This window comes from Myxine glutinosa, unplaced genomic scaffold (assembly GCF_964187855.1).
Source record: "Myxine glutinosa unplaced genomic scaffold, kmMyxGlut1.1 SCAFFOLD_775, whole genome shotgun sequence".
Taxonomy (NCBI): Eukaryota; Metazoa; Chordata; class Myxini; order Myxiniformes; family Myxinidae; genus Myxine; species Myxine glutinosa.
Genome location: NW_027616870.1, coordinates 73,164 through 89,044, shown reverse-complemented (window position 1 = coordinate 89,044; position 15,881 = coordinate 73,164). Strand labels below are relative to the sequence as shown.

The window sequence follows — 15,881 nt, the reverse complement described above, 5'->3', positions numbered from 1 at the left end:
AGTTTTAAGCACACATTGCCAAATTACTTCACATTGTATGTGCATTGCATATATATATATATATATATTTATATATATATATAACAAACGCATTATCATTATCACCCTCAACAACAACAAAAAAACAAGGCTCCCACCACGGTTCAACTTTTCCTGGTTGAGAACCAAAGTACCAAAAAAGTTGGGAACCAAAAAAAGTATAAAAGTTGAGAAAGTATCAAAGTATAAAAGTTTTGAGAACCAAAAAAAAGGTTGAGAACCTAAAAAAAAAAAAAGGAGACAAAGGAAGTTTTAGCTTTCACCTTCCCACAACACTTTGCTTGTCTCGGCGGATGCGCGTGACATCACAGAGATGCAGAAAGCGCTCGTGGAAGTAATGCAACTGAAGAATGCAGCACAGGAGGAAAGCCGTTGGGATGAAGATTCGACTAAAAAGATCTCCCACTGAGAAACGCTCGAGCCCCAAGTCTTGCAGTCTGCAAGGAATCGGATGTTGCTTATTGCCTCTGGAGTCAACAAACTAATACGTTAATAACAATTTAATCCTGTTCTGCTGTACACAGCAGAGTACTCCTACATTTACCATACAATACCTGTCCACTTTATTACGAACATTTGCACTCACTTTGAACTCGTGACACGGATCATTTAACAATCTACGAGATAGAATCACAGGATGCCAGACAAGATTATATTTCGTACTGGGTAGTAGTAAGGTGTGCGATGTTGGTCCATATTTCATCGATGCCATCAAACTGGAAGGTGTACACTGACACCAAGACCACCATAGTGTAGGAAATCACAACCAGCCAGAAAGAGCGAAGATTATGGCGCCACCATTCGAAGAAGATCTACACGGAAAAGGAAGAAACTGGAGTGCATAGGAGAAGTTGAAAAAGGAAAAACATACTTTTGGACATAGAGATGCAGGAAAAGCCTTAATCTAGAGATCCCTCCATCTCACAAGCAAAGTGTTACGTTCCCTGCATTGTTGATCTGGTTATTTCAATGTATCCTTGTCATGGGTTTCACACAAGTTACTCAACATTTTGCTCACCAGCACAAGTTTTGAGCTATATAATAAAACCTTGATCTTTTCTACCCCTGTTAATTCACCCCAGATCCACTCTTTTGAAAAATTTTTAAATTCCGACTTCTTTCCTGGATGTCCGAGCAATGTCTATGTGTTTTATACCTCTCCCCCCCCCCCCCCCCCCTCCCGTGCCTCCTCTCCCCAAGCCCTCTCCCTCCCACAGATCTCCCGATGTCCCTGCTCTCAAATGTTGTACTTGTGTGCTTCCCCCTCTCCCCATCTTGTCTCCCGCTCCCTTTATCTTATGTTTTATGTGTCAGTTTGTCTTTTTGTGATTAATGTTAGCTCTTACATGAGCCTCGATCTTGTACACAATAATAATAATAATAATAATAATAATCATAATAATAATAATAATAAATAATAATAAAAAAAAGAATTTTAAAAAAGAATAGCCCCATGGGGGACTGACGGTTATATCCCCATGGATTCTGAGAATTTTTAAAAAGAAATTACCTGGATTTGAGATTAAACTCCCCTTTTCAGCTTCTTATAGGAGGCGGATCCGGATGGGGACCACACAACCTCATGAGACCTTAATGTTATGATGTGTTGTACCAAATTTGGTCCATAATCGGTGATATAGTGTGAATATGAGGGATTCTGGGAGGGACCCCGTGGCCCCCTTTTCTAGGGGCGATATGGCCATGGGGAGCACAACTTAAAGTTAGGGCATGTGGTCCTGATGCCTCGTGGCGAGTTTGGTCTGGATCTGTCTGGCAGTTTCTTAGAAGAAGATTTTTGAATGAAATACCAGTATTTGGAGGAAACCCCCCTTTGAACCCCTACATAGGGGGCACAACACCATGATACCTTGCTGTCCTGATGCATCATACCAAATTTGATCCATATTATTCGGATAGTTTGTGAGAAGATGTTTTTGTCAAATGTTAACGGATGAATGAATGTACTGTAAGGCCGGATACCGGAACCCACTCTATTAGGTTATTTCGGAGAAATAACCTGATAAATCCTCTTTTTGTCGAAATATGTGAAATAGGCTCATTCCCTGTTGAGGTAAAATTGATTTATAAATGACTTTTAGGACTTTCAATGCCAAATTCTCAAAATTACACATGCATGTGCAGTATCCACGAGTACGATAAATTGGTGTTTTCACGTTTTACTAAAAACATTACCATTCACCCTTGTGTAGAAGACCACCACCAAAATTACAGTCGGTCATGTCTATTACCATCTCAGAGTTAGACATCCTTTCCTTTGCTGCACCCATCAGTCATGTCTATTACCATCTCAGAATTAGACATCCTTTCCTTTGCTGCACCCATCAGTCATGTCTATTACCATCTCAGAGTTAGACATCCTTTCCTTTGCTGCACTCATCAGTCATGTCTACAATGGTCTTTTACATTAAAAGGTCATACCACCCCTTCTGTGGAACTTGTGTTTTGTAAATCTCGCAAAGCTGGATTTTTGATTCGAGTTTTTATTAATTTGGAATGATAACTATGAAAGCTTTCACAGATTCGAGTTTTTATTAATTTGGAATGATAACTATGAAAGCTTTCACAGATTCGAGTTTCTATTAATTTGGAATGATAACGATGAAAGCTTTCACAGATTCGAGTTTTTATTAATTTGGAATGACAGCTATGAAAGCTTTCACAAATTCGAGTTTTTATTAATTTGGAATGATAAGTATGAAAGCTTTCACAGAATCGAGTTTTTATTAATTTGGAATGATAAGTATGAAAGCTTTCACAGATTCGAGTTTTTATTAATTTGGAATGATAAGTATGAAAGCTTTCACAGATCTGAGTTATTATTAATTTGGAATGATAACTATGAAAGCTTTCACAGATTCGAGTTTTTATTAATTTGGAATGATAAGTATGAAAGCTTTCACAAATTCGAGTTTTTATTAATTTGGAATGATAAGTATGAAAGCTTTCACAGAATCGAGTTTTTATTAATTTGGAATGATAAGTATGAAAGCTTTCACAGAATCGAGTTTTTATTAATTTGGAATGATAAGTATGAAAGCTTTCACAGATTCGAGTTTTTATTAATTTGTAATGATAACGATGAAAGCTTTCACAGATCCGAGTTGTTATTAATTTGGAATGATAAGTATGAAAGCTTTCACAGATTCGAGTTTTTATTAATTTGGAATGATAACTATGAAAGCTTTCACAGATTCGAGTTTTTATTAATTTGTAATGATAAGCATGAAAGCTTTCACAGATTCGAGTTTTTATTAATTTGGAATGATAAGTATGAAAGCTTTCACAGATTCGAGTTTTCATTAATTTGGAATGATAAGTATGAAAGCTTTCACAGATTCGAGTTTTTATTAATTTGTAATGATAAGCATGAAAGCTTTCACAGATTCGAGTTTTCATTAATTTGGAATGATAAGTATGAAAGCTTTCACAGATTCGAGTTTTTATTAATTTGGAATGATGAGTATGAAAGCTTTCACAGATTCGAGTTTTTATTAATTTGGAATGATAAGTAGGAAAGCTTTCACATATTCGAGTTTTTATTAATTTGTAATGACAACTATGAAAGCTTTCACAGATTCGAGTTTTTATTAATTTGGAATGATAAGTATGAAAGCTTTCACAGATTCGAGTTTTTATTAATTTGGAATGATAAGTATGAAAGCTTTCACAGATTCGAGTTTTTATTAATTTGGAATGATAAGTATGAAAGCTTTCACAGATTCGAGTTTTTATTAATTTGGAATGATAAGTATGAAAGATTTCACAGATTCGAGTTTTTATTAATTTGGAATGATAAGTATGAAAGCTTTCACAGATTCGAGTTTTTATTAATTTGGAATGATAGGTATGAAAGCTTTCACAGATTCGAGTTTTTATTAATTTGGAATGATAAGTATGAAAGCTTTCACAGATTCGAATTTTTTATTAATTTGGAATGATAAGTATGAAAGATTTCACAGATTCGAGTTTTTATTAATTTGGAATGATAAGTATGAAAGCTTTCACAGATTCGAGTTTTTATTAATTTGGAATGATAAGTATGAAAGCTTTCACAGATTCGAGTTTTTATTAATTTGGAATGACAGCTATGAAAGCTTTCACAGATTCGAGTTTTTATTAATTTGGAATGATAAGTATGAAAGCTTTCACAGATTCGAGTTTTTATTAATTTGGAATGATAAGTATGAAAGATTTCACAGATTCGAGTTTTTATTAATTTGGAATGATAAGTATGAAAGCTTTCACAGATTCGAGTTTTCATTAATTTGGAATGATAAGTATGAAAGCTTTCACAGATTCGAGTTTTTATTAATTTGGAATGATAAGTATGAAAGCTTTCACATATTCGAGTTTTTATTAATTTGGAATGATGAGTATGAAAGCTTTCACAGATTCGAGTTTTTATTAATTTGGAATGATAAGTAGGAAAGCTTTCACATATTCGAGTTTTTATTAATTTGTAATGACAACTATGAAAGCTTTCACAGATTCGAGTTTTTATTAATTTGGAATGATAAGTTTGAAAGCTTTCACAGATTCGAGTTTTTATTAATTTGGAATGATAAGTATGAAAGCTTTCACAGATTCGAGTTTTTATTAATTTGGAATGATAAGTATGAAAGATTTCACAGATTCGAGTTTTTATTAATTTGGAATGATAAGTATGAAAGCTTTCACAGATTCGAGTTTTTATTAATTTGGAATGATAGGTATGAAAGCTTTCACAGATTCGAGTTTTTATTAATTTGGAATGATAAGTATGAAAGCTTTCACAGATTCGAGTTTTTATTAATTTGGAATGATAAGTATGAAAGATTTCACAGATTCGAGTTTTTATTAATTTGGAATGATAAGTATGAAAGCTTTCACAGATTCGAGTTTTTATTAATTTGGAATGATAAGTATGAAAGCTTTCACAGATTCGAGTTTTTATTAATTTGGAATGACAGCTATGAAAGCTTTCACAGATTCGAGTTTTTATTAATTTGGAATGATAAGTATGAAAGCTTTCACAGATTCGAGTTTTTATTAATTTGGAATGATAAGTATGAAAGATTTCACAGATTCGAGTTTTTATTAATTTGGAATGATAAGTATGAAAGCTTTCACAGATTCGAGTTTTTATTAATTTGGAATGATAAGTATGAAAGCTTTCACAGATTCGAGTTTTTATTAATTTGGAATGATAAGTATGAAAGATTTCACAGATTCGAGTTTTTATTAATTTGGAATGATAAGTATGAAAGCTTTCACATATTCGAGTTTTTATTAATTTGGAATGATAAGTATGAAAGCTTTCACAGATTCGAGTTTTTATTAATTTGGAATGATAAGTATGAAAGCTTTCACAGATTCGAGTTTTTATTAATTTGGAATGATAAGTATGAAAGATTTCACAGATTCGAGTTTTTATTAATTTGGAATGATAGGTATGAAAGCTTTCACATATTCGAGTTTTTATTAATTTGGAATGATAGGTATGAAAGCTTTCACATATTCGAGTTTTTATTAATTTGGAATGATAAGTATGAAAGCTTTCACAGATTCGAGTTTTTATTAATTTGGAATGATAAGTATGAAAGATTTCACAGATTCGAGTTTTTATTAATTTGGAATGATAAGTATGAAAGCTTTCACATATTCGAGTTTTTTTAATTTGGAATGATAAGTATGAAAGCTTTCACAGATTCGAGTTTTTATTAATTTGGAATGATAAGTATGAAAGCTTTCACAGATTCGAGTTTTTATTAATTTGGAATGATAAGTATGAAAGCTTTCACAGATTCGAGTTTTTATTAATTTGGAATGATAAGTATGAAAGCTTTCACAGATCCGAGTTATTATTAATTTGGAATGATAACTAAGAAAGCTTTCACAGATTCGAGTTTTTATTAATTTGGAATGATAAGTATGAAAGCTTTCACAGATTCGAGTTTTTATTAATTTGGAATGATAAGTAGGAAAGCTTTCACAGAATCGAGTTTTTATTAATTTGGAATGATAACTATGAAAGCTTTCACAGATTCGTGCTTTTATTAATTTGGAATGATAAGTATGAAAGCTTTCACAGATTCGAGTTTTTATTAATTTGGAATGATAAGTATGAAAGCTTTCACAGATTCGAGTTTTTATTAATTTGGAATGATAAGTCTGAAAGATTTCACAGATTCGAGTTTTTATTAATTTGGAATGATAAACTGTATGAAAGCTTTCACAGATTCGAGTTTTTATTAATTTGGAATGATAAGTATGAAAGCTTTCACAGATTCGAGTTTTTATTAATTTGGAATGATAAGTATGAAAGCTTTCACAGATTCGAGTTTTTATTAATTTGGAATGATAAGTATGAAAGATTTCACAGATTCGAGTTTTTATTAATTTGGAATGATAAGTATGAAAGCTTTCACAGATTCGAGTTTTTATTAATTTGGAATGATAAGTATGAAAGCTTTCACAGATTCGAGTTTTTATTAATTTGGAATGACAGCTATGAAAGCTTTCACAGATTCGAGTTTTTATTAATTTGGAATGATAAGTATGAAAGCTTTCACAGATTCGAGTTTTTATTAATTTGGAATGATAAGTATGAAAGCTTTCACAGATTCGAGTTTATATTAATTTGGAATGATAAGTATGAAAGCTTTCATAGATTCGAGTTTTTATTAATTTGGAATGATAAGTATGAAAGCTTTCACAGATTCGAGTTTTCATTAATTTGGAATGATAAGTAGGAAAGCTTTCACAGATTCGAGTTTTTATTAATTTGGAATGATAAGTATGAAAGCTTTCACAGATTCGAGTTTTTATTAATTTGGAATGATAAGTAGGAAAGCTTTCACATATTCGAGTTTTTATTAATTTGGAATGATAAGTATGAAAGCTTTCACAGATTCGAGTTTTTATTAATTTGGAATGATAAGTATGAAAGCTTTCACAGATTCGAGTTTTTATTAATTTGGAATGATAAGAATGAAAGCTTTCACAGATTCGAGTTTTTATTAATTTGGAATGATAAGTATGAAAGCTTTCACAGATCTGAGTTATTATTAATTTGGAATGATAACTATGAAAGCTTTCACAGATTCGAGTTTTTATTAATTTGGAATGATAAGTATGAAAGCTTTCACAGATTCGAGTTTTTATTAATTTGGAATGATAAGTAGGAAAGCTTTCACAGAATCGAGTTTTTATTAATTTGGAATGATAACTATGAAAGCTTTCACAGATTCGTGTTTTTATTAATTTGGAATGATAAGTATGAAAGCTTTCACAGATTCGAGTTTTTATTAATTTGGAATGATAAGTATGAAAGCTTTCACAGATTCGAGTTTTTATTAATTTGGAATGATAAGTATGAAAGATTTCACAGATTCGAGTTTTTATTAATTTGGAATGATAAACTGTATGAAAGCTTTCACAGATTCGAGTTTTTATTAATTTGGAATGATAAGTATGAAAGCTTTCACAGATTCGAGTTTTTATTAATTTGGAATGATAAGTATGAAAGCTTTCACAGATTCGAGTTTTTATTAATTTGGAATGATAAGTATGAAAGCTTTCACAGATTCGAGTTTTTATTAATTTGGAATGATAAGTATGAAAGCTTTCACAGATCCGAGTTATTATTAATTTGGAATGATAAGTATGAAAGCTTTCACAGATCCGAGTTATTATTAATTTGGAATGATAAGTATGAAAGCTTTCACAGATTCGAGTTTTTATTAATTTGGAATGATTAGTAGGAAAGCTTTCACAGATTCGAGTTTTTATTAATTTGGAATGATAAGTATGAAAGCTTTCACAGATTCGAGTTTTTATTAATTTGGAATGATAAGTATGAAAGCTTTCACAGATTCGAGTTTTTATTAATTTGGAATGATAAGTATGAAAGCTTTCACAGATTCGAGTTTTTATTAATTTGGAATGATAAGTATGAAAGATTTCACAGATTCGAGTTTTTATTAATTTGGAATGATAAGTATGAAAGCTTTCACAGATTCGAGTTTTTATTAATTTGGAATGATAAGTAGGAAAGCTTTCACATATTCGAGTTTTTATTAATTTGGAATGATAAGTATGAAAGCTTTCACAGATTCGAGTTTTTATTAATTTGGAATGATAAGTATGAAAGATTTCACAGATTCGAGTTTTTATTAATTTGGAATGATAAACTGTATGAAAGCTTTCACAGATTCGAGTTTTTATTAATTTGGAATGATAAGTATGAAAGCTTTCACAGATTCGAGTTTTTATTAATTTGGAATGATAAGTAGGAAAGCTTTCACAGATTCGAGTTTTTATTAATTTGGAATGATAAGTATGAAAGCTTTCACAGATTCGAGTTTTTATTAATTTGGAATGATAAGTATGAAAGCTTTCACAGATTCGAGTTTTTATTAATTTGGAATGATAAGTATGAAAGCTTTCACAGATCCGAGTTTTTATTAATTTGGAATGATAAGTATGAAAGCTTTCACAGATTCGAGTTTTTATTAATTTGGAATGATAAGTAGGAAAGCTTTCATAGATTCGAGTTTTTATTAATTTGGAATGATAAGTAGGAAAGCTTTCACAGAATCGAGTTTTTATTAATTTGGAATGATAACTATGAAAGCTTTCACAGATTCGAGTTTTTATTAATTTGGAATGATCAGTTTGAAAGCTTTCACAGATTCGAGTTTTTGGAATGATAAGTATGAAAGCTTTCACAGATTCGAGTTTTTATTAATTTGGAATGATAAGTATGAAAGCTTTCACAGATTCGAGTTTTTATTAATTTGGAATGATAAGTATGAAAGATTTCACAGATTCGAGTTTTTATTAATTTGGAATGATAAGTATGAAAGCTTTCACAGATTCGAGTTTTTATTAATTTGGAATGATAAGTATGAAAGCTTTCACAGATTCGAGTTTTTATTAATTTGGAATGACAGCTATGAAAGCTTTCACAGATTCGAGTTTTTATTAATTTGGAATGATAAGTATGAAAGCTTTCACAGATTCGAGTTTTTATTAATTTGGAATGATAAGTATGAAAGATTTCACAGATTCGAGTTTTTATTAATTTGGAATGATAAGTATGAAAGCTTTCACAGATTCGAGTTTTTATTAATTTGGAATGATAAGTATGAAAGCTTTCACAGATTCGAGTTTTTATTAATTTGGAATGATAAGTATGAAAGATTTCACAGATTCGAGTTTTTATTAATTTGGAATGATAAGTATGAAAGCTTTCACAGATTCGAGTTTTTATTAATTTGGAATGATAAGTAGGAAAGCTTTCACAGATTCGAGTTTTTATTAATTTGGAATGATAAGAATGAAAGCTTTCACAGATTCGAGTTTTTATTAATTTGGAATGATAAGTATGAGAGCTTTCACAGATCCGAGTTATTATTAATTTGGAATGATAACTATGAAAGCTTTCACAGATTCGAGTTTTTATTAATTTGGAATGATAAGTATGAAAGCTTTCACAGATTCGAGTTTTTATTAATTTGGAATGATAAGTAGGAAAGCTTTCACAGAATCGAGTTTTTATTAATTTGGAATGATAACTATGAAAGATTTCACAGATTCGTGTTTTTATTAATTTGGAATGATAAGTATGAAAGCTTTCACAGATTCGAGTTTTTATTAATTTGGAATGATAAGTATGAAAGCTTTCACAGATTCGAGTTTTTGTTAATTTGGAATGATAAGTATGAAAGATTTCACATATTCGAGTTTTTATTAATTTGGAATGATAAGTATGAAAGATTTCACAGATTCGAGTTTTTATTAATTTGGAATGATAAGTATGAAAGCTTTCACAGATTCGAGTTTTTATTAATTTGGAATGATAAGTATGAAAGCTTTCACAGATTCGAGTTTTTATTAATTTGGAATGATAAGTATGAAAGCTTTCACAGATTCGAGTTTTTATTAATTTGGAATGATAAGTATGAAAGCTTTCACAGATTCGAATTTTTTATTAATTTGGAATGATAAGTATGAAAGATTTCACAGATTCGAGTTTTTATTAATTTGGAATGATAAGTATGAAAGCTTTCACAGATTCGAGTTTTTATTAATTTGGAATGATAAGTATGAAAGCTTTCACAGATTCGAGTTTTTATTAATTTGGAATGATAAGTATGAAAGATTTCACAGATTCGAGTTTTTATTAATTTGGAATGATAAGTATGAAAGCTTTCACAGATTCGAGTTTTTATTAATTTGGAATGATAGGTATGAAAGCTTTCACAGATTCGAGTTTTTATTAATTTGGAATGATAAGTATGAAAGCTTTCACAGATTCGAATTTTTTATTAATTTGGAATGATAAGTATGAAAGATTTCACAGATTCGAGTTTTTATTAATTTGGAATGATAAGTATGAAAGCTTTCACAGATTCGAGTTTTTATTAATTTGGAATGATAAGTATGAAAGCTTTCACAGATTCGAGTTTTTATTAATTTGGAATGACAGCTATGAAAGCTTTCACAGATTCGAGTTTTTATTAATTTGGAATGATAAGTATGAAAGCTTTCACAGATTCGAGTTTTTATTAATTTGGAATGATAAGTATGAAAGATTTCACAGATTCGAGTTTTTATTAATTTGGAATGATAAGTATGAAAGCTTTCACAGATTCGAGTTTTCATTAATTTGGAATGATAAGTATGAAAGCTTTCACAGATTCGAGTTTTTATTAATTTGGAATGATAAGTATGAAAGCTTTCACATATTCGAGTTTTTATTAATTTGGAATGATGAGTATGAAAGCTTTCACAGATTCGAGTTTTTATTAATTTGGAATGATAAGTAGGAAAGCTTTCACATATTCGAGTTTTTATTAATTTGTAATGACAACTATGAAAGCTTTCACAGATTCGAGTTTTTATTAATTTGGAATGATAAGTTTGAAAGCTTTCACAGATTCGAGTTTTTATTAATTTGGAATGATAAGTATGAAAGCTTTCACAGATTCGAGTTTTTATTAATTTGGAATGATAAGTATGAAAGATTTCACAGATTCGAGTTTTTATTAATTTGGAATGATAAGTATGAAAGCTTTCACAGATTCGAGTTTTTATTAATTTGGAATGATAGGTATGAAAGCTTTCACAGATTCGAGTTTTTATTAATTTGGAATGATAAGTATGAAAGCTTTCACAGATTCGAGTTTTTATTAATTTGGAATGATAAGTATGAAAGATTTCACAGATTCGAGTTTTTATTAATTTGGAATGATAAGTATGAAAGCTTTCACAGATTCGAGTTTTTATTAATTTGGAATGATAAGTATGAAAGCTTTCACAGATTCGAGTTTTTATTAATTTGGAATGACAGCTATGAAAGCTTTCACAGATTCGAGTTTTTATTAATTTGGAATGATAAGTATGAAAGCTTTCACAGATTCGAGTTTTTATTAATTTGGAATGATAAGTATGAAAGATTTCACAGATTCGAGTTTTTATTAATTTGGAATGATAAGTATGAAAGCTTTCACAGATTCGAGTTTTTATTAATTTGGAATGATAAGTATGAAAGCTTTCACAGATTCGAGTTTTTATTAATTTGGAATGATAAGTAGGAAAGCTTTCACAGATTCGAGTTTTTATTAATTTGGAATGATAAGAATGAAAGCTTTCACAGATTCGAGTTTTTATTAATTTGGAATGATAAGTATGAGAGCTTTCACAGATCCGAGTTATTATTAATTTGGAATGATAACTATGAAAGCTTTCACAGATTCGAGTTTTTATTAATTTGGAATGATAAGTATGAAAGCTTTCACAGATTCGAGTTTTTATTAATTTGGAATGATAAGTAGGAAAGCTTTCACAGAATCGAGTTTTTATTAATTTGGAATGATAACTATGAAAGATTTCACAGATTCGTGTTTTTATTAATTTGGAATGATAAGTATGAAAGCTTTCACAGATTCGAGTTTTTATTAATTTGGAATGATAAGTATGAAAGCTTTCACAGATTCGAGTTTTTGTTAATTTGGAATGATAAGTATGAAAGATTTCACATATTCGAGTTTTTATTAATTTGGAATGATAAGTATGAAAGATTTCACAGATTCGAGTTTTTATTAATTTGGAATGATAAGTATGAAAGCTTTCACAGATTCGAGTTTTTATTAATTTGGAATGATAAGTATGAAAGCTTTCACAGATTCGAGTTTTTATTAATTTGGAATGATAAGTATGAAAGCTTTCACAGATTCGAGTTTTTATTAATTTGGAATGATAAGTATGAAAGCTTTCACAGATTCGAATTTTTTATTAATTTGGAATGATAAGTATGAAAGATTTCACAGATTCGAGTTTTTATTAATTTGGAATGATAAGTATGAAAGCTTTCACAGATTCGAGTTTTTATTAATTTGGAATGATAAGTATGAAAGCTTTCACAGATTCGAGTTTTTATTAATTTGGAATGATAAGTATGAAAGATTTCACAGATTCGAGTTTTTATTAATTTGGAATGATAAGTATGAAAGCTTTCACAGATTCGAGTTTTTATTAATTTGGAATGATAGGTATGAAAGCTTTCACAGATTCGAGTTTTTATTAATTTGGAATGATAAGTATGAAAGCTTTCACAGATTCGAATTTTTTATTAATTTGGAATGATAAGTATGAAAGATTTCACAGATTCGAGTTTTTATTAATTTGGAATGATAAGTATGAAAGCTTTCACAGATTCGAGTTTTTATTAATTTGGAATGATAAGTATGAAAGCTTTCACAGATTCGAGTTTTTATTAATTTGGAATGACAGCTATGAAAGCTTTCACAGATTCGAGTTTTTATTAATTTGGAATGATAAGTATGAAAGCTTTCACAGATTCGAGTTTTTATTAATTTGGAATGATAAGTATGAAAGATTTCACAGATTCGAGTTTTTATTAATTTGGAATGATAAGTATGAAAGCTTTCACAGATTCGAGTTTTCATTAATTTGGAATGATAAGTATGAAAGCTTTCACAGATTCGAGTTTTTATTAATTTGGAATGATAAGTATGAAAGCTTTCACATATTCGAGTTTTTATTAATTTGGAATGATGAGTATGAAAGCTTTCACAGATTCGAGTTTTTATTAATTTGGAATGATAAGTAGGAAAGCTTTCACATATTCGAGTTTTTATTAATTTGTAATGACAACTATGAAAGCTTTCACAGATTCGAGTTTTTATTAATTTGGAATGATAAGTTTGAAAGCTTTCACAGATTCGAGTTTTTATTAATTTGGAATGATAAGTATGAAAGCTTTCACAGATTCGAGTTTTTATTAATTTGGAATGATAAGTATGAAAGATTTCACAGATTCGAGTTTTTATTAATTTGGAATGATAAGTATGAAAGCTTTCACAGATTCGAGTTTTTATTAATTTGGAATGATAGGTATGAAAGCTTTCACAGATTCGAGTTTTTATTAATTTGGAATGATAAGTATGAAAGCTTTCACAGATTCGAGTTTTTATTAATTTGGAATGATAAGTATGAAAGATTTCACAGATTCGAGTTTTTATTAATTTGGAATGATAAGTATGAAAGCTTTCACAGATTCGAGTTTTTATTAATTTGGAATGATAAGTATGAAAGCTTTCACAGATTCGAGTTTTTATTAATTTGGAATGACAGCTATGAAAGCTTTCACAGATTCGAGTTTTTATTAATTTGGAATGATAAGTATGAAAGCTTTCACAGATTCGAGTTTTTATTAATTTGGAATGATAAGTATGAAAGATTTCACAGATTCGAGTTTTTATTAATTTGGAATGATAAGTATGAAAGCTTTCACAGATTCGAGTTTTTATTAATTTGGAATGATAAGTATGAAAGCTTTCACAGATTCGAGTTTTTATTAATTTGGAATGATAAGTATGAAAGATTTCACAGATTCGAGTTTTTATTAATTTGGAATGATAAGTATGAAAGATTTCACAGATTCGAGTTTTTATTAATTTGGAATGATAAGTATGAAAGCTTTCACATATTCGAGTTTTTATTAATTTGGAATGATAAGTATGAAAGCTTTCACAGATTCGAGTTTTTATTAATTTGGAATGATAAGTATGAAAGCTTTCACAGATTCGAGTTTTTATTAATTTGGAATGATAAGTATGAAAGATTTCACAGATTCGAGTTTTTATTAATTTGGAATGATAGGTATGAAAGCTTTCACATATTCGAGTTTTTATTAATTTGGAATGATAGGTATGAAAGCTTTCACATATTCGAGTTTTTATTAATTTGGAATGATAAGTATGAAAGCTTTCACAGATTCGAGTTTTTATTAATTTGGAATGATAAGTATGAAAGATTTCACAGATTCGAGTTTTTATTAATTTGGAATGATAAGTATGAAAGCTTTCACATATTCGAGTTTTTATTAATTTGGAATGATAAGTATGAAAGCTTTCACAGATTCGAGTTTTTATTAATTTGGAATGATAAGTATGAAAGCTTTCACAGATTCGAGTTTTTATTAATTTGGAATGATAAGTATGAAAGCTTTCACAGATTCGAGTTTTTATTAATTTGGAATGATAAGTATGAAAGCTTTCACAGATCCGAGTTATTATTAATTTGGAATGATAACTATGAAAGCTTTCACAGATTCGAGTTTTTATTAATTTGGAATGATAAGTATGAAAGCTTTCACAGATTCGAGTTTTTATTAATTTGGAATGATAAGTAGGAAAGCTTTCACAGAATCGAGTTTTTATTAATTTGGAATGATAACTATGAAAGCTTTCACAGATTCGTGTTTTTATTAATTTGGAATGATAAGTATGAAAGCTTTCACAGATTCGAGTTTTTATTAATTTGGAATGATAAGTATGAAAGCTTTCACAGATTCGAGTTTTTATTAATTTGGAATGATAAGTCTGAAAGATTTCACAGATTCGAGTTTTTATTAATTTGGAATGATAAACTGTATGAAAGCTTTCACAGATTCGAGTTTTTATTAATTTGGAATGATAAGTATGAAAGCTTTCACAGATTCGAGTTTTTATTAATTTGGAATGATAAGTATGAAAGCTTTCACAGATTCGAGTTTTTATTAATTTGGAATGATAAGTATGAAAGATTTCACAGATTCGAGTTTTTATTAATTTGGAATGATAAGTATGAAAGCTTTCACAGATTCGAGTTTTTATTAATTTGGAATGATAAGTATGAAAGCTTTCACAGATTCGAGTTTTTATTAATTTGGAATGACAGCTATGAAAGCTTTCACAGATTCGAGTTTTTATTAATTTGGAATGATAAGTATGAAAGCTTTCACAGATTCGAGTTTTTATTAATTTGGAATGATAAGTATGAAAGCTTTCACAGATTCGAGTTTATATTAATTTGGAATGATAAGTATGAAAGCTTTCATAGATTCGAGTTTTTATTAATTTGGAATGATAAGTATGAAAGCTTTCACAGATTCGAGTTTTCATTAATTTGGAATGATAAGTAGGAAAGCTTTCACAGATTCGAGTTTTTATTAATTTGGAATGATAAGTATGAAAGCTTTCACAGATTCGAGTTTTTATTAATTTGGAATGATAAGTAGGAAAGCTTTCACATATTCGAGTTTTTATTAATTTGGAATGATAAGTATGAAAGCTTTCACAGATTCGAGTTTTTATTAATTTGGAATGATAAGTATGAAAGCTTTCACAGATTCGAGTTTTTATTAATTTGGAATGATAAGAATGAAAGCTTTCACAGATTCGAGTTTTTATTAATTTGGAATGATAAGTATGAAAGCTTTCACAGATCTGAGTTATTATTAATTTGGAATGATAACTATGAAAGCTTTCACA

The 15,881-nt window shown here is 29.2% G+C and overlaps 1 protein-coding gene across 1 annotated transcript in view; it reads right to left on the bottom strand.

The window, feature by feature from the left end:
* LOC137428324 (piezo-type mechanosensitive ion channel component 2) overlaps positions 1-15,881 on the bottom strand; it is a gene marked incomplete at its 3' end in the record, with an annotated part of 148,446 nt that overhangs the window by 87,364 nt on the left and 45,201 nt on the right. Inside the window, exons 13-14 of the mRNA XM_078768965.1 lie at positions 703-851; positions 303-476 (exon numbers count right to left, since the gene is read on the bottom strand). Of these exons, the coding sequence (XP_078625091.1) occupies positions 303-476; positions 703-851 (323 nt within the window). The remainder of the gene's footprint in view (positions 1-302; positions 477-702; positions 852-15,881) is intronic.